The sequence below is a fragment of the Carettochelys insculpta genome, chromosome 2 (assembly GCF_033958435.1).
Source record: "Carettochelys insculpta isolate YL-2023 chromosome 2, ASM3395843v1, whole genome shotgun sequence".
Taxonomy (NCBI): Eukaryota; Metazoa; Chordata; order Testudines; family Carettochelyidae; genus Carettochelys; species Carettochelys insculpta.
In genome coordinates this window covers 129410432-129430140 of record NC_134138.1, presented here as the reverse complement: position 1 = coordinate 129430140, position 19709 = coordinate 129410432, and the positions used below count along the sequence as shown (strand labels likewise).

The 19709-nt window shown below is 49.7% G+C and overlaps 2 protein-coding genes across 4 annotated transcripts in view; one reads left to right on the top strand and one right to left on the bottom strand.

Annotated features, from left to right (window-relative positions):
• BPHL (biphenyl hydrolase like) overlaps positions 1–19641 on the top strand; it is a 55772-nt gene extending 36131 nt beyond the window's left edge. For 2 of the 3 annotated variants that reach the window (XM_074987746.1, XM_074987748.1), the window contains exon 7: positions 16861–19641. In XM_074987746.1, coding sequence (XP_074843847.1) covers positions 16861–16969 — 109 coding nt within the window. In that variant the 3' untranslated portion in view covers positions 16970–19641. Of the gene's footprint in view, positions 1–5516; positions 5709–16860 lie in introns of those variants that run through there. The other variant, XM_074987749.1, reaches the window with a different exon arrangement.
• LOC142009537 (uncharacterized) lies at positions 5797–12137 on the bottom strand. The gene is made up of 2 exons (XM_074987745.1): positions 8114–12137; positions 5797–7298 (listed from the first exon to the last, which is right to left on the bottom strand). Exons 1-2 carry the CDS (start codon positions 8592–8594, stop codon positions 6721–6723), a joined length of 1059 nt encoding a protein of 352 aa, XP_074843846.1. The 5' UTR covers positions 8595–12137; the 3' UTR covers positions 5797–6720.
• Positions 19642–19709: the final 68 nt, after the last annotated feature.

Genomic DNA, 19709 nt, shown 5'->3' with positions numbered 1-19709 from the left:
TGTTGCCAAGATAATGATCTTGGTCCTGTGAGGACTGAATGTTTATCAAAAGTTCTTTAAGGAGCTAGGATGCCACCATGGTTAGAGCATGGGTTTGTGAGTCCAAGAAAACTGCATTGTATTCCTAGATCTGCCAGACACATACTTTTGTCATCCTGAAGTGTACTGTCATTTTAACCTCTCTGTACTTGTTCCTTCATGTATGTAAATTGGGCTTAGCAGCCAGGTGTTTCAAAAGCATATTTAAATGACTGAAAAGGTGGCCTGCTTTTTAAAAGTGCTAAGCACCTAGTAACATCTGTACTGGAACAAAGGGAAAATGCTTTAGGTAGCTAAATATGAATTTAGAAGCCTAATTTTAAATTCCCTTTTTTTTTAAATATTGACCACAGACCATAGGTAGATAGAAAAAATATAATAGGGAATTACCGTAGCTAACATATCATGAATGTCTTCTTTGATTATTAAAAATAAAAAGACAAAGGCCTCGGTCCACAAAAGCCTTGAAATCAATGGACGTTAGGAACCTAAATACCCTTGTGGATCTGGGTCAGAGCATTTAGTATTTACATTTTGTGGGCATGCATATTCTCTCTCTCTCTCTCTCTCTCTCTCTCTCTCTCTCTGCCCACAATGCTGATGTTCACTCTGGCCCCACATCCAATTAAATTTTTCCTTCAGCAGTTTCCTAGGCAACCAACATACCCTCCCAATCAGTCTGTACAGGAAAGGAGGAAGCAAAAACCACTGTGACATTTTCATTCTTATAAAAAAATTCCCCATAGTTTGAAAAGATTGCAAAGATGCGAGTATGGAAACTGCTGTAGCAAGAACAATAGACCAGTGGTCTGGCCATGGTTTTACTCTCACTGGGGTACACACAGAAGAGACTGTCTAGCTCACTTGAGACTCTTCCTATCGGAATCCTCGTGAGCAATCTATTTTTGTTCACTTCCTCTTTCACTCATGGCTCCCATTCTTCTAGCTGATGAAGGCTGCCTGAGGTCACAGGCAGTGGGTGTCATTGGCAGGAGTAGGCAATACCTTCCCAAACTACCTTACCTGCCCTCCCTCATGCACCACTAAAGGCTCCCAAGCTCCTTCCCCCAGCCTGCTCTTGCAGTGGCAGAGGCTGGGCCAAGCCTAGCCAGCAAGCATGGCAGGTACGCTTGTCTCCAGCACTCTGAAGCTGGGAGAGGCTGGGACTGTGCTGCCTGCTGGAACGCTCTGGGGCTGGCAGCCGCTGCAGCTGGGCCACCTGCTGGCTTTCTGGAGCTCCAGGGCTGGGGCCAGCTGCAGCCGCACCGCTCACCAGCTCTCCAGAGTGCCAGAGCTGGGGCAGGCAGGGGCCATGCTATCCCATGCTGAGTGTGCTACTGTAGGGCAGGGGGCAAGAACCAGCAGCTCCCTTGTGGGGAAGGGTGTGGGGGAGCAGAGGCCAACAGTTGCCACAGTGGGGCAAGGCCTTGGACAGAAGGGGCAGAGCGGGGGAGTTTGCTTTCCCACACCCTGGGGTCACTCACCGCCTGGGCCTGAGGTCACTTTTTGGACTTGCTGCAAGTGGAGTACTGTACACACTGTTGAGAGAAGCAAGACTGTTCCTTTCAGCAAGGAGCAGGGAAACTTGTGAAGCTGTTTCTCCTTGGTGCAATAGAAGCTCATTAGAAGAAACAATATTCCTGCTTCATCATTAAAGCCCACTGCATGCCTAGATCGGTAACCAGACACCGCAGTGATGCGCAATGTATAGATAGATTAAATAAGCCTCTTTGTTTGTACCATCTTTAAGCTGAGATGGAGTGAGGATCTAGCAAACCTTTATGTACCTCCTGTAGTCAAAACCTGGACTACCTTACAGACAGGCTTGGAGCAGCTGGAGGCATTCCAGAGTGCAGCCAGTACCAAATTTTGAGCGTGAAATAGTTTCACTCTGTGCAAAATGTCAGACCCACAGTACTCTGGGCTTCTTCTTATCACTCATTACATCCAAAAGCTGTGTTGTCTCTTTGGCCACGTCAGAGACGACAAAAACACTCCAGCATGCTATCAAACGTTCAAGTGATGCATGGAAGGTACATGCCCTATCCCTACCTGTGCCTTCCATGGGGTTGCTACATTGATTTGTGGATCAACAGAACCGTGCAACATCTGGGAACTTCCTTACACAATACCTGCGGTAAGGCCATCACCTGCGGTCACTCTGGCGGCGCATCAATCCTTCAGAGACTCTGCATGTTTGAGCCTGCTGATGATTTGCTCATAAGGAAAAGAGCATTAGTGTTTATTCTTCTGTAGTCGATTTACATTGTCTAAATCCCATGTGACTGGCTAAGGATGAAATTGAAAGAGAGAGTGAGTTACATGCAACACAACAATTTTGGGGCATGTGGCAATTTCTAAAAAAAAAAAAATCCACTTTTTCTCAGTGTGAACAACTGTTTTTGAATGAGATTCATGCTTTCCCCTGGCATTGTGTCTCTCATCTGTTTGGAGTCCAAGCTCTTTGTGGCCAGGCTGTCTCTTTTGTACAGGACCTAGCACAATGCGGTTCTGTTCTTACCTGGCCTCTCAACACTACTGTAATAAACAGGAATATCATTTCAAAAAAAAAATTCAGAGGGAGGGGGGCAAAATTTTGCCTGCATCCACTTCCCTGCTGAGGCCATGGCTGATCAGAGGGCTCCCATCCAGGAGGAGGGTGAGGAGGTGCTTGTCCCATTCTCGGGAGAAGGTGGTGTGGTGTCCTGGGACAGGATCAGAGCCTTCCTCATGCCCCATTCAGCTCTTGTCCAGTGCATTCATGCTGGACCCTGTCCAGTCAGTGGGAAAGGAGAGCAGTGCCAGAGGCTGCTCTAGGACAGCTGCAGGCTTGGCCACACTGCTGCCCTCTGTCATGATAGAGAGGCAGCTGGACCAAATCTGCCACACTAGGCAGCTGCCCAGAAACCTACTGCCTGAGGTAGTTGCCTTATACATATCAAATATCTCACAGAACTGGGAGGGCCCTGAAGAAGCCATCAAGTCCAGTCCCCTGCACATAGCAGGACCTATCACCATCCCTGACAGGTTTTTTTTTTTTAAACTTAACCTACCTCAGGCTCTCAAAAGGCCCCCTCAAGGGCTGAGCTCACAACCCTGAGTTTACAAGGCTAATGCGCTAACCACTGAGCTATCAGATCAAACCCATGGGGGTGGGGAGGGGGGGGAAGTGCCCTCCTACACCATATCAAGTGGTGCCCTGCTGATAAATATTAGACCCAGCAATTAACAATACTAATGGGTTGTTTGGTACGTCTTTATTATTCCTGTGAGCAGTGCTGTTCGCATAAATATTAATAAGGCTCCACTATCAGCACACATGAGCTGCTGATATTGCTGTTTTTAGCAGAACAGCTGTGCTGTATGCCAGCAAAAGCAAGGCATGAATTGTAACATTCACCACATGGTCAGAGTTGCTCTTATTCCTTAAGCTCAGTGCTTTATTTTGCAATCAGATAGTTACTTGCAATTTAACTATATATTGGGCAAACCCAGAACCTTGTCTGTTGGCTGGAGATATTGGTTCCAACTTGTACAGGTTGAAGTCTGTAATCTGGACTTCCCGTGTCTGGCAAGGTCACAGTGAAAAGCCAGGGGTCCCGAGCCCAGCAACTCCTCCCCTGCCTTCCAAGAGCTTCCAGAGTTCTGAAAACAGCTGATTTGTGATGTTCAAGGTCAGTGGCAGGGAGGGAGGGGTAGACAGAGTGAGACAGGTGGAGTTTGGGGGAAGTGGCTTGGGTCTGTAAAGCAGAGCCCTCTAGTCAATAGCACAACACTATGGTTGGTGGCACAGGCTGGGAGTGTTGCCAGTAGCCACCGACCTGCTCTGCTGGCCACAGGGTTTCATTCCTGGTCCCCAGCTGCAGGGTTCTGCAGTCTCTTTCCCCAAGCATCTTCCCATTCCATCAATGCCAGCTCCTCTGCTGTTGTCAGAGTAGAGCACTGCAGCTGCTATTGACTGCCCCAGTCTGCCAAAATGATCTGGTTCAGGACTGGTCAGGTCCAGAGGGTCCCAGACCAGAAAGGTGCAACTTAGAATATCCCAACACAGCTATAAAAGTGCACAAGGTCCTGTGCCTTCCGGAGGTGGGGTCTGGGGCTGACCATCCCCACATTGCCCAGAGCCTGGAGACATCTGTCACCAACTCTGCCATGGCAGTACAGATAACCTGCCCTATATTTCAGAAATGCGTGTCTGTCTGTCCATCCATCTGAGAGTCCATTTATTCAGGAACTTCTGCTAAATGACAAGAGTGAGGCCCACCAAATTTGGTATGCAGCATTCTCTTAGCGTAACTTAAACCAAGGTCAGTGTTTGGTTGTGCCAGGACAATAGGATGTGCCTGGAGTCTGATTGTTTGGAAAAGAAGGGTTCTGATAGCAGGGCCAGGTATGTGCTGTAATGACCACAGGGAGCAGCAAGCACAGGAGACAGTTATGCTGCAGAGTGACTACAGGGGCAGCTGTACCGGTGAGAAAGTGACTCTACAGCTATGTCCACATGTGAAGCCTACATCGAAGTAGCTTATTTCGATTTGGAGACATCGAAATAGGCTATTTTGATGAATAACGTCTACACGTCCTCCAGGGCTGGCAACGTTGACATTCGGCTTCGACGTTGGGCAGCACCACACTGAAATAGGCGCTGCGAGGGAACGTCTACACGCCAAAGTAGCACACATCGAAATAGGGATGCCAGGCACAGCTGCAGACAGAGTCACAGGGCGGACTAGCGCTTCCGGGGCAACAGCTAGCCACTCCCTTAAAGGGCCCCTCCCAGACACACACAGCCTGCACAGCACGCGGTCTGCAGAGCCATAGGCACACAGACCCTGGGCGACGCAGGCATGGATCCCCCAGCAGCAGCAGCAGCCACAGCCAGAGGTCCACCCAGCCCTCCCGGCAGGAGCAGGGCTCGCCCTGACCCATGCCATGCGGGAGGCAGCTGAGCACCTCCTTGCCACACCGGAGGAGGAGCTGCCCCAGGGCAGCAGGGCTCAACCCCCAACTCTGCAGCACCCTGCCCCCCCACCCGCCTCACACGCCGCCGCCTGTGGAGCTACCCCACCAGCACCGACTGGTGGGAGCGGCTGGTGCTTGAGGAGTGGGACGACGACCGCTGGCTCAGGAACTTCAGGATGAGCCGGCAGACATTTATGGAGCTGTGCCAGTGGCTCACCCCCACACTCAGGCACCAGGACACTGCCATGCGGCGTGCCCTCCCTGTGGAGAAATGGGTCGGCATCGCTGTCTGGAAGCTGGCCACTCCAGACAGCTACCGATCCGTGGGACAGCAGTTTGGTGTCGGCAAGGCCACCGTCGGGGCTGTCCTCATGGAGGTAAGAGGACCCACGTGGGCAGGGCAGGGGAGGGGGACCCGGGCAGAGGAGGGCAGGGGATCGGCGGGCAGGGCAGGGCAGGGCCACGCACACCCTGCTCACCCCTCATTGGTGCTCTCCCATGTGCTTTCCCTGCAGGTTGTGCGTGCCATCAACGCCATGCTCCTGCACAGGCTCGTGAGGCTGGGGGACCCAGATGCCACCATCGCGGCCTTTGCCACCCTGGGCTTCCCCAATTGCTTCGGGGCTCTGGATGGGACTCACATCCCCATCCGCGCCCTGCATCACAGTGGAGGACGCTACATCAATCGCAAGGGCTACCATTCTGTGGTCCTCCAGGCCTTGGTGGACAGCCGGGGCCGTTTCCAGGACATTTATGTGGGCTGGCCTGGCAGCACCCACAACGCCCGGGTTTTCCGGAACTCGGGCCTGTGCCGCCGGCTGGAGGCGGGGACCTACATCCCCCAGCGGGAGATCCCTGTGGGGGACACCACCATGCCCCTCTGCGTCATCGCAGATGCGGCGTACCCACTCCGGCCCTGGCTCATGCACCCGTACATGGGCCATCTCTCCGCCAGCCAGGAGCACTTCAACCAGCGCCTGAACCACACGCGCCAGGTGGTGGAGCGCTCATTTGGCCGCCTGAAAGGACGCTGGAGATGTCTCCTCACCCGTCTGGATGCGGGCCCCAACAACATCCCCCAGATTGTGGGTGCCTGCTGCGCCCTGCACAATTTGGTGGAGAGCAAGGGGGAGACCTTTTTTCAGGGCTGGGCTGTGGAGGCCGGCAGGGCCGACCTGCAGCCACCCACTGCCCCCAGTCGCCAGGTGGACCCCGAAGGGACCCGGGTCCGGGAGGCCCTGCGGGCCCACTTCGATGATGAGGCCGCGGGGTGAACTCTGCCAGGCCCCCCACTGCCCACCCCTTCCTCCACAACACTCCCTGCCCCTACGCCCACACCACGGAGCACCCAACCGCACTCCCCCGCCCACTTTTCCTGGACAAATGACAGCACGCACTTGTGGCTGAACTTAAACTGGTTTTTCTTTTAGAACTTTTTTTTTTTTTAACTATAATTAAAACAAGAACAAACTATATACAAGACCTCTTCTAACAAAAGTATTCTGTACAAATAAAACAATAATAAAAAAGATTGCACATAACAGATATGTTGGTCAATAAAAAGAAAACCAGGGATGATAAGGAAGGGGAGAACTATTTACATGGGGGGGGACGGGGCAAAGGGGGGGCACAAATATAAATGAAATGGGTCAATAACAATCCTCTTTTCGGACATATAACTATATACAAGGGGGGGGGCACGTCCCGGGCCCCACACCCCTAAAGTCCGGCACTGGGGGTGGGCGGCCGGGAGCCCCGCCTCGGCCGCAGCCCTGTCCGGGGCTGGCTGGGGGCCGGGTGGACCGGAAGATATGACTGGCGAGTCTCAGCTGGCCCCAGGTGTCCCTCGGCTGTCCGGCCCTCGGTGGTGGGTGGCGGGGCGACGGCGGACGGGACGGCGACGTGCGGAGCAGCAGGTGGTGCAGCGGGTGGAGCAGGCAGGGCGGGCGCTGCAGCGGCTGATGCGGCATGGGGGGCCAGGTAGTCCACAAGACGGTTGAATGTCTCCATGTAGGCCCCCCATGCCTCTTGGCGCCAGGCCAGCGCCCGCTCCTGCAGGTCCAGGCAGTGTTGGTCCACCCGCAGGCGCTGCTCCGCGACCTCCAGCTGCCGACGATGGATGGCCAGCAGCTGGGGGTCCGTCGCCGTCGGGTGCTGTTGCGGGGTCCGCTGTCTAGCCCGCCGTGGGGCCGGTCGGTCCTCCGCCGAGGGGCTTGCCTGGAGCGATGGCCCCGGAGGGGATTCCGGGACCACTGATGCCTCGCCGGCGCTCTCTTCCGGTCCTTCCGATGGTGCAGCTGCGGAACACAGGAGGAGGGGGGGAAGAAGAATGGAGACAGGCGTTAGTGTGGGCCCCGAGCCGTGACCCTTGTCCCCCCACCCCTGAGCTGCAGGTTCCCCATCCCCGTCCCCGGGAGATGCTACTGTGATGGATGGGGTTATGGGGTCCCCCTGCACTGCACCCTGTTCCCTGGCGGGAGTGACTCTCACTTCACTCAGCAGGGTCTGACAGGAGAGGTTTCTTAGGCCACAGATGCCCGGTTTCTCTCGGGAGTGACTGCACAGCAGTCAGAGACAGTCCTTCCAACCCATCCTGGGGAGAAGACCCCAAGGGGTGCCCCTCTGGGGTGTGGCTTTCCCCCTCCTCAGGCTGGCTGCCTTCCAGCTCTCCCTTCCCCTAGCCTCTACCTGCGGCCCCCGCCCCGATTCAAAGCCAGCTCGGCTCCTCCCTCCTCTTTGTTCAGGGCAGAGATGTCACCTGCCAGCTGTAGCCCCAGGATCATCCTTTGCCCCTGGGAGCTATTCAGCTTGTTGCTCATATCTAGCCTGAGTCTCCCTTTTGCACTCCCCCCACTCCATCACATGCTGCTGCTGCTGGGTGTCCCACCCCCTCCTCCCGGGGGACCCTCGAGGTTCCGCTCCCCCCTGCCCCGGGGATGGGCCATGGCACTGTCGTGTGGTGGGGGGGGCAGGGGCTGATGCACTGCTGTGAGGGACATGGCCCTGCTGTCCTTGGGGCCATGGCCATGTGGGCATATGGGGGGGCCCTGGGCGCATATCTATTACCCCTGCCCCTCAACCCCGGGGGTGTACACCAGAGGGGGGTACATACCTGTCGGTCCACTCCCACGGTCTGGAGATCCTCGGGGGGCGGACGCCCGGCTGCTGCTCCAGGAGGGCGGGAGGAGGATCTGCAGCCCGGACTCTGCAGAGGAGGAGCTCCCCTCCTCCTCCTCCTCCTGCCGCGATGGCCCAGGGGTGGGCTCCAGGGGGGGCCTCCGGGGTGCGGGGCTTACCTCCGGGACGGACTCCGGCTGCAGGGCCTGCTGGGGCTCGTCGGCCGAGGTATCAAGGGTGGCCGGAGGGGAGGAGGTGTGCCGGGGGCCCAGGATGTCCCTGAGCTCCCTGTAAAAGGGGCAAGTGACGGGGGCGGCCCCAGATCGGCCGGCCGCATCCCAGGCCTGGGCGTAACCCTGCCACAGCTCCTTAACCTTACTCCTGACATGGTCAAGAGTGCAGGCAGGGTGACCCCAGTCGGCCAGGCCCTTGGCCAGCCGAGCGAATGCATCCGCGTTCCACCTCTTGCTCCCCATTACCTGGAGCACCTCCTCCTCGCTCCAGAGCCCCAGCAGGTCCCGCAGCTCGGCCTCCGTCCAGGAGGGGCCCCGCTGCCGCTTCCCAGCCTGGCTGCCAGGCTGGCTGGCCTGGCTGCTCTGGCTCCCCTGGGGGGGTCCCCTGGGGGCGCTGGGGGGGCTGCCGGGCAGCCATCGCAGGTGCTGGCCCTGTTCTGGGTGGCTGAGGGACGTGCAGGCTGGCCGTGTGTGTAGGCTGCCGCCTGCACGTTCCCTCAGCTTCCTGCACAGGAAGGGAGGGGGAAGGGACTTTTAAGGGGCCACTCCATGCGGCCACCATTGAGCTGAGGGACTGGAGAGAGCGTCTCTCAACCCCTCAGCTGATGGCCGCCATGGAGGACCCCGCAATTTCGATGTTGCGGGACTCGCATCGACTACACGGTCCCTACTTCGACGTTGAACGTCGAAGTAGGGCGCTATTCCTATCTCCTGATGAGGATAGCAGCTTCGACGTCTCGCCGCCTAACGTCGAAGTTAACTTCGAAATAGCGCCCCACACGTGTAGCCATGACGGGCGCTATTTCAAAGTTAGTGCCGCTACTTCGAAGTAGCGTGCACGTGTAGACACGGCTTACATGTTGCAAATCACCGGCCACAAGTGGGCTCCCCTCCCCCCCACCGAGCCTTGAAGCCTCAGTCCAAACCACTCCCGGCCCTAGTGCCAGATGTGGTGTGGGGCGGGAGGGCTAAGAAGCCCCCTTGCTGTCCCCACTCCTCAGGGGAAGTCACTGGCCAGGCAGCATGGCTCCAGCTGTCTGGGGAGGAGCTGCCAACCAGGGCTGAGCAGCACAGGCCCTACTGCCACAGTCGTCCCAGACTCCAGCTCCTCACTGGGCAGCACAGCCCCAGCTGGCCTTGGGGCCGCCCCATGCCCCTCTCCGGACACTCCTATACATACTCCCCCTGGCCTAAGCAGCATGGATTGCTTTAAATCAAGGCAATGTAAATAATTGATTTAAATCAAGTAACCAAAAAAGCTAAGACTGTGCTTAGAGTGCACTTAGTTTTTGGAGTAAGCTCAGTTGAATTCATTGGCACATCTGTTTTTTTGAGAAAACAAATAGAGAATGGGTTGCTCCTGGAAAAGCTGAGTTATGCTAAAGTAAAATAGGGACTTAGATTTATGGCATCACGCTTATGGTTTGTGACCATGATGTTGCAAAATAAGGGGCCAGTGTTATGTAATATTAGAAAATGAACCTCAGTGGCAACTGGCAACTCTAGATTTCTCTGACTGCAGCTTTTTGTATTGTGTACTTGGATGAAAGCTTCTAAACCTAGTTAACTAATTAAACAAGCCATAAAGAGTAGCTAAGCTAAGCTTTCTTTTTTCCTAGCACTATCCAACACAGCAAACAGTTTGGGAATTTACTTGTCAAATCACACACACTAAAAGGCATAGAGAGGGTCTTGCAGAATGATTTAAGATACTAACCAATTGATCCACTCAGCCATATCCCACATCATTTTCTCCCAATAAGCAGAATTCCTTATGATGTTTTATCTTTGTCACTAGACCCTGCATCTTCTTCTGGCACTGCTTACGCTTGCCACATTTTCCTTTTTTACCCAGGGAACAAGTTTCTTCAAAACGTTGCCAGGTAGGGTCTCTCTTACACCCAGAGGCCATGACAGTTTCTGTGGCAAAAGTGTGGGGAAAATATATGAAGCTGTGTGTTAACTGAATAATATCTTCCCTTTTTCTTTCCAGACCACTCCATTGTTCCTGGCTATGCTGCCTCTGTCCTTTGCTATACAGTACATTGTCTCTCTATCTTTAAACAATGTCTTAATCATAGAACACTAGGACTGGAAGGGACCTCAAGAAGCCAGTGAGTCCAGCCCCCTGCCCCAATGGCAGGACCAAGTCTAAACCATCCCTGATAGACATCTCTCTAACCTGTTCTTAAATATCTCCAGCAATGGAGATTCCACAACTTCAATTGGCAATTTATTCCACTGTTTGATCACCCTGACAGTTAAGAACTTTTTCCAAATGTCCAAGCTAAACCTCCCTTGCTGCAGTTTAAGTCCGTTGCCTCTTGTTCTATCCTCAGAGGCCAAGGAGAACAAGTTTTCTCCCTCCCCCTTATGACACCCTTTTAGATTCCTGAAAACTGCTATCCTGTCTCCCCTCAATCTTCTCTTTTCCAAACTAACCAACCCTAATTCTTTCAGCCTTTCTTCATAGGTCACATTCTCTAGACCTTTAATCATTGTTGTTGCTCTTTTCTGGACCCTCTGTAATTTCTCCACATCTTTCTTGAACTGCAGTGCCCAGAACTGTACACAATACTCCAGCTGAGGCCTAACCAGCGCAGAGTAGAGCGGAAGAATGACTTCTTGTGTCTTGTCCACAACACACCTGTTAATGCATCCCAGAATCATGCTTGCTTTTTTTGCAACAGCATCACACTGTTGACTCATATTTAGCTTGTGGTCCACTATCACCCCTAGACCCCTTTCTGCTGTAGTCATTCCTAGACAGTCTCTCCCCATTCTGTATGTGTGAAACTGATTGTTCCTTCCCAAGTGGAGCACTTCGCATTTGTCCTTTTTAAAACTTCATCCTGTTTACCTCAGACCATTTCTCCAATTTATCCAGATCATTTTGAATTATGACCCTATCCTCCAAAGCAGTTGCAACCCCTCCCAGCTTAGTATCATCTGCAAGCTTCATAAGCGTACTTTCTATGCCAATATCTAAATCGTTGATGAACATATTGAACAGAACCGGTCCTAACACAGACCCCTGCGGAACCCCACTTGTTATACTTTTCCAGCAGGATTGAGAACCATTAAGAACTACTCTCTGGGTATGGTTATCCAGCCAGTTATGCACCCACCTTATAGTAGCCTCATCTAAATTGTATTTGCCTATTTTTTTTATAAGAATATCATGCGAGACTGTATCAAATGCTTTACTAAAGTTTAGGTATACCACATCTACTGCTTCTCCCCTATCCACAAGGCTCCTTATCCTGTCAAAGAAAGCTATCAAATTAGTTTGACATGATTTGTTCTTTACAAATCCATGCTGGCTGTTCCCTATCACCTTACCACCTTCCAAGTGCTTGCAGATGATTTCTTTAATTAACTGCTCCATTATCTTTCCTGGCACTGAAGTTAAGCTGACTGGCCTGTAGTTTCCTGGGTTATTCTTATTCCCCTTTTTATAGATGGGCACTATATTTGCCCTTTTCCAGTCTTCTGGAATCTCTCCCGTCTCCCATGATTTTCCAAAGATGATAGAGGAGGTATCTGAGCCTTTATCTATCAGCTCCTTGAGTATTCTAGGGTGCATTTCATCAGGCCCTGGTGACTTGCAGACATCTAATTTTCCTAAGTGATTTTTAACTTGTTCTTTTTTTATTTCAACTTCTAACCCTACCCCTTTCCCACTAGCATTCACTATGTTGGGCATTCTTTCATCAGACTTCTCAGGGAAGACTGAAACAAAGAAGTCATTAAGCATCTCTGCCATTTCCAAGTTCCCTGTTACTGTTTCTCCCTCCTCACTGAGCAATGGCCCTATCCTGTCCCTGGTCTTCCTCTTGTTTCTAATATATTTATAAAAAGCCTTCTTCTTCCCCTTTATGCCTGTAGCTAGTTTGAGCTCATTTTGTGCCTTAGCCCTTCTAATCTTGCTCCTGCATTCTTGTGTTGTTTGCCTATATTCATCCTTTGTAATTTGTCCTTGTTTCCATTTTGTACATGATTCCTTTTTTATTTTGAGATCATGCAAGATCTCCTGGTTAAGTCAAGGCAGTCTTTTGCCATATTTTCTATCTTTCCTACGCAGTGGGATAGCTTGCGTTTGGGCCCTTAATAATGTCCCTTTGAAAAGCTGCCAACTCTCCTCAGCTGTTTTTCCCCTCAGTTTTGCTTCCCATGGGACCTTACCTACCAGCTCTCTGAGTTTACCAAAATCTGCCTTCCTGAAATCCATTCTCTCTATTTTGCTGTTTTCCGTTCTACCCTTCCTTAGAATTGTGAGCTCTGTGATTTCGTGATCACTCTCGCCCAAGCTGCGTTCCACTTTCAAGTTCTCTACCAATTCCTCCCTATTTGTTAAAATCAAATCCAGAACAGCTTCCCCCCGGTAGCTTTTTCAACCTTTTGGAATAAAAAATTGTCTCCAATACAATCCAAGAACTTACTGGATAGTCTGTGCCCTGCTGTATTAGTTTCCCCAACATATAGCTGGGTAGTTGAAGTCCCCCATCACCACCAAATCTGGGGCCCTGCATGACTTCGTTAGTTGTTTTAAAAAAGCCGCATCCACCTCTTCCACCTGAGTAGGTGGCCTGTAGTAGACTCCTAGCAGGATATCACCCTTGTTTTTTACCCCTCTTAGTCTAACCCAGATGTCTTAACTAACTCCTCTGCCGTGCTCAACCAAGGTCCATCATCACATAAGCACAGAACAAAAACTGTGTAGATTTCCTTGTTCATGTTATTCTAGCCTGCTGAGAAAGAGAACTTGAAAGCCCAAAAGATTTAAAAAGCAAGAGCCAGTAGTAAGGCTGGACGTGCTAGTGCCATTAATTCATATTTGTGAGACTGTAAGTGGACATGTAGCATGTCAGTGATGAGATTTAATTGTAACTTTTATTTCTAAATGGGAAATTTGGTATTTTAAAATAATGGATTTTTATTAAAAAAATAAATTTTAATCCATCCTGACCCTGAGCCCCTCACACCTCCCAACCTTCTTCCCTGGCCCCCCACGCTTCCCATCCCCCTGCCCTGAGCCCCTCTACACCTCCAAACCCCCTGCTGATTCCTATGCTCCCCATCCTTCCCTGACTCTTGTACTCCACAACCCCTGCCTGGAACGCCACACCTCCCAACCCCCTGCTGTGACTCCTGCACCCCCTGCCCTGAGCAACACTGCATACATCTGCCTGTCTACTATATATTTGAGAGTTTGTCCGTGACTCTGTCTGCCTGTGCCGCTGCCTGTTTGTCCAAAAACTCCTCCTAAATGGCATGAGCTAGAACCACTTAAGTTGTCAGAACTTTAAGCAGACGTCTTGCTTGCTGTCCCCTTTCCTCACGGTAAGGACTCAAGTGAAAAGTGCACAGTTTACTGCATTCCTCACTCTGGCTGGGGAAGGCAAGGGGCAGATGAGCTGTGAACTTTGCTCTTGCTCCCTCACAGGGCCAGAAAGGGGAACAGTAAGTGGCTGAGGGTGAGGAGGGCCTCAGGGCAGGGGTGTTTGTGGGGGGAAAGCAGCAGTTGAGCCTGGGGAACTCAGTGGGGGTGGGGTGGGGTGGGAGGTTTGGGCATCAAGGCTGGATTTTGGTGTAGGAGATGTGCAGGAGTCCGGGGTGAGGAGAGGCTCAAAAGGTAGCTGTCTGGGGATGTGGGGCTACTGCAGGTTTTGAACTATACAATCATTTAAATAAAGCATGTATATTTTTATTTTATTAACAATAACCCCACATCGTTATTATTTAAGAACCTGAGCGATGCTGGGTAAATTTATAGTAAGTATAATAAGAGCAAGATTATGCTATTAGCAAAGAACCAAAACTTAAACAGATCAGTAAGACAGAATTCCATTCTACACAGGTCTTAGTAACAGAGAGGAAGCTGTGCTAGTCTATACACTATCAAAACAAAAAGCAGTCAAGTAGCACTTTAAAGACTAGCAAAATGGTTTATTAGATGAGCTTTCGTGGGACAGACCCACTTCTTCAGACCGTAGCCAGACCAGACCGGACTCAATATTTAAGGCACAGAGAACCAAAAACAGTAAGCAAGGAGGACAAATCAGAAAAAGATAATCAAGGTGAGCATCATTATCTTTCTGATTTGTCCTCCTTGCTTACTGTTTTTGGTTCTCTGTGCCTTAAATATTGAGTCCGGTCTGGTCTGGCTACGGTCTGAAGAAGTGGGTCTGTCCCACGAAAGCTCATCTAATAAACCATTTTGCTAGTCTTTAAAGTGCTACTTGACTGCTTTTTACACCGGTCTTAGTTTGACCTTTTTAATGCTACTTAGATCTTTTAATTATTCATTCTAAGGCTGGCCAGTATCTTGCTATTACATAAAAAGAAAAAAAAAAGTGAGACCTTGCTTGAGTCCAAAACAGCACACACACGTCCATGGGCACTCAGCAACGATGGCATAGTTGGCGGGTTAAAGCATCTGTCTCAGCTTTCAAAAGAGGCATGCTCATTGTCTGTCTAAGATGGTGCCTCATTAACACTTGTATCACATCAGTTATAGCTGAATTATGTCTGAATTGGCTCATCCAGAAGTCAAGTGCAAAAAATACAGTCTGGGCATAAAAAGATATAATATTGATAAATTAGAAAAAAGGGCTAGCTATGGCAGGAAAGTCAAACAATAAACAAAAATCTAACAGGGTGAACTCCTCATTTCCTTGCATTTAGAATCCCACATCTAAAAGGCTTATTTTCTTGCGGGGGGTGGGGTGGGAGACACACACAAAAATAGGCTAACCTTAAAGGGTGTCCTGCTTGCTTGGAAAATGTTAACAGCTAACTTGGTGACGTGTTTTAATAGCTATCACCTCTCTTTCTAGCATGGCTTTATTGCAGGTGAAATAGTTTGCATCAGAGTGAAATTAATGGTGAGAAACCAATTTCCTTGTTAGACTGCTGGAGGATACAGAAGTATTATTACCTACACTAGTTCTCTTAATTGCTTAGCCCAGGGAGGTAGTCCTTTTGAACTCTCCACTGCCCCACCTCCACCCGCTTCAGATTAGCATTACTAGGGCTCCAGCTGCTGTAATTTTGGGGGTAGCGCTCTAATCTGTGTCCTTCCGAGCCCCCCAGGTATTGGTGCCTCTGGTATCCTCTTAGCGCCACACTGCAGCCCAGATGCCTCTATTTTGAATTTTTACAGTCAAGTATACCATACACTTGGACTGCGCTAGACAGAATCCAACACGGAGGTGTCTGAGTCTCAACACAAAAGCAGCTAGCTCCAGTGCTGCCTCACCCACTTTTATAAGGCGGATCCAAAGCACAGGTAGTGGCAGGTGGATTGCCAGGATGCTTAATTGTAATTGAGTTTTATAGCAAGGCTGTATGATAAATATAAACCTTATAACCAGGTACAGCTGCCATCTAACTCTGTAGCTGCTTAAAATCCTTGGACACCTAAGTGTCCATTGATAAATTCTCCAAAATTTCTGCTTGTGAGCATACACATAGCCAGCCACCTGCGTTCTGATGCCACCAAACCAGTTGATGACAGCTAGTGCCTCTGCCCTAGTGGGACTCTGAAATGAAGTGTCCCCCCCCCCCACCTGCACACCTTTGTGGGGCCCAGTCATAGGTGTGATCAGAGCATGATAAACCCACATAAGTGGCAACCAGTAGCTGGGGCACTAACCTGGAAGCTGGGTGACCTTGGCCTCAGCCAAATGAAGCACAGAAATTTGAACCTTTGTCTCCCATATCCCAGGTGAGTGCTCTAACCCTGGAGTTATTGGATAGCAAAAAGAAGGGGCTAGCAGTGATAGTAACAAAAGCAGCATCTCCACCAACTCCTTCCCCACTCCATCCTTTTTCACAAGAGCAGACTGATCTGCCTTATCTGGCTACAAATGAGAATGCCTTTGGCCCAGAGTTAGACATCTAACATCCTCTGGATTTCCTCCTGGTTAGCGTAGGTGGTCATTCACTCAGCTTGCTGGCTGTGTTGAATCGCACTTAGCAGCCTCCATATGCGGTGTATAGGGAATCGAGGGTGCACCTCATCCATGACTGTCTATTCCACTAGATGATAGGGCAGCCCAAGAATTAGGCATTATAATTCAATCCATGAATGGATTTATGTTGGTAGATTAAAGACGGGGGCCCAGCTCCCCAGAATCTCAAACATATTTAGGCATATAACTATGGCTCCAGAAGAGAGTTCCTCTAATTTTTTTTTTCCACCTCTGAGCAGACAACATGGAGGTAATGTGTTGCACAGTGCCTTTATACTGGTGCACATAACAAAATTCATGTGGCAAGAGTGGATCAACAGGATGCTGTTTGTGGGGGATAGCTCAGGCCTGGGGCAGAGTGTTGGGCTGCATGGGCTCTGGGTGGGAGGTGCAGGCTCAGGGGCTGACCTGGGGATGAAGGGCCACCTTTGGCCCACTGGCTGCACAACTGCTGTAGAGACAAAGCTTTGTGACATCTGATTATGGTTTGGATATGTTGTACAGCAATAACAAAAAACAATATTCCCAGCCAGGCTCTCAAGAGGACGTGACCTGCAAGAAGATGGAAAAGCAGACAATATCAATGTTCCTTCTAAATTTTTTATGTGCAAAATAAATGTTCTTGCATGCGCCAAGGCATGAGCAAAGGTGCACCACCAGTAGACATATGCTGTGAGGACTCTGCTACTCAGTGGGTGGCACCTGAATCTCTCCTGGGTGCACAGTTTACAGGGAATAGTGTACGTAAGATAATAGAAAAGAAACACATCAGTTGGCCATTTACAATGCCTTTGTCGAGTGCTGATTTGCAGCAGGAGGAGAGTGCTAGATTCTATTCTGGACTCCTGTTCAGCTGCATACATCATCTCTGTGAGAGAGAAGTGTAACCAGGGTAAGGATGTAAAGGGCACATCTGCTCATTATCTGAAATACAGGGGAGCTGTCGTCCTTAGCTTTGTCCAATTAGCAGTCCAGTATTAAAGGTTGAGTGGGATTCTAGTCTTGTAGGTGGAAAATGATATTGAATCTTCCTGTCCCCGTCAGACCCATCTTCTCTCCCTGGCTTATAATTTACTTTCCACACATCCCCACAAATCCAAGTTTTCTCCCTCCTCTTGCCCAAATGTAATCTTTTTATAGACTATCCTCTTATTTGCATGTGGATAATGGCAGGTTACTAAGCTTTGTAGGCCATACCCTACCCTCTTATCTCAATGCCTTTCTTCTGTCAGAGGACTGGCAAACCCAGATAGGATAGCCAACAGCCAAAGGGGGACGGAAGGCATCTTGCTTTCCAGCAAATGAGCAGCACTGAAAGCAAAAGCACTTAGTAATCAAATTCCCCATAAGCCGTATCTCATGGACATACGGATGACGTTAAAATAGCACAGGAGTTAATAGTCATGGCTGCTGTAATTAGCACTGTACTACTGGTCATGTTTAGGTACGTCTGAGTTGAGTGATAGGGATGTTTGAGTTTGAAGAACATGCATAGAGGAAGCTTGCCACCTTTGCATAGTTACCATCTCAGTAATTTCCACAGGTTAACCATACCTAAAAGGAGAACTGGTAACCCTTGCACCCCAACCCCACCTTCCAGCCAACCACAGGCAGCATTGTATACTTTAACACTGTTAGGGCATGCCTGAAAGCAGACAAAATTTCAAGTGCAGCCCCATAAAGGCAACTCCAAAGGAGCCTAAATTTGTGGTATAGTTTTTGGTTTTTTTTTTTAAAACAAAAAAAAAAAAAAAAGACAGCAATAATGGACATGTAAAGTAATGAGTTATAGAACCACCTCCCACCACAACAATGGTGTGGTTAAGAGATAGTGATTTTGCTGGAAGGCACCATTTAACCTCTGCACAGGGATCTCCCCTGTTGGAAGATGCACCTCCTGCCCTGTGCTTTAGGACAGGTGTATGCAAAGTGGGGACCATGAAATTTCACAGTGGGGGTAGAGCACAATCAGCTGCTGGGTCTCACACTAAGTGTTGAAATGTTACTGTTTAATGTGTATTCACATATACCCATTAATGAAGTTTTTATATTCTACATATTTTCTTACCTGTGCCAAAAGGTTGTATTTAAAAAAACCAACCAAAATTTCCATCTGGATTAGATTACACAGGTTGTAAGGAGCCCAGCTCCTTAAAGGGAAGACAAGCATGGCCCAACTAAAGAATTGCCTACCCCTAGTTTAGGATAAGCAGCTGAAGATGGGGTGGGAAGAGGCATCATTCTTCTAACCTTTCAAACAGAATCAAAAGAATAAAATGTCTAAGGGCTGTCATGAGGCCCAGGGTCATTTTGGGGTTCTGTAGGAGGTGCTGGCAACAGCACAGCTACAACCATGTGTGCAGACAAGTTTCAGTAAAAATACTAAGTGAAAACATTAAATAGGCTGGGGGGCTCACTCTCATTCGACAAAGTAACTTGACCAAGGATTCCACCTAGTGACCAGAGTACGCCTTTGCCAATGCACCTGTGCTCAGCCACCCATCAGTTCAACATCCTGAGGTCCTTTATTAAGCAACAGTTAACAGGAGTGTTTCCATTAAATGCCCACTGTCACTTTATGTTTCTCCCCAGAAAGAAAGGCTGCGTCATGTTAAGTTTGACTAAAGAGTCAAACATGAAACAAAATAAAGGCCCAGGAATTTGCTGGTGTTCACGGTTGTACATGTAAAATTAAAGATTCTTGCCCTGAACTGTTTTGTATTAAAACGCTAGCTGCTCGCTGAAGTGACAGATTGTCAATGTCATGGCCTGTCAGAACCTGCCAAGAGCGGTCATTTTCCTCCACCATGCTACATTGTTATGAAGGATTTAGTCTTGTTTCAGAGCCCTCTACACCTAGAGCCCATTAGGATTTTGTAGGGGCACTGGTCCTTTTGAAGGGAGGTAAAATTTTTGTGCTAAGATCACCTGTGACCAGCAGTAGCCAATATATTTTAACTGTTTCCACCACCCCTCACCCCTTCTCCATTCTCCTCTCCGTCCAAACCAAAGGAGGATGACTTAGAAGGTTCCTGCTTCTCGGCAGGGGGGAAGCATCAAGCTGCATTTCCTACTAAAGTTGCAGGCAGCAGTTGTACAGTCCTTCTCACTCCCCAACCCCCACCTCACCAATACTTTGGCAGTCTGCTCCAAGAGGGTAAATAAGTTCTGTTTTGATTATGTTGTGTGTAACCCTCAGGCAGATAGTACTAGAATCATCCAGTTTGACTAGAAGACTAGCATGTTGGTGAGCTACCTCCTTTTATAAAACTTTCCAGAGGCAGCTTAGTGGCTATTCTGGAAAGCATTCACCTTTGAGAAAGAGAATTAATTACCTGAATGGGCCTTTGGGCATAAACATACCCTCTCAAGCATGACAGCA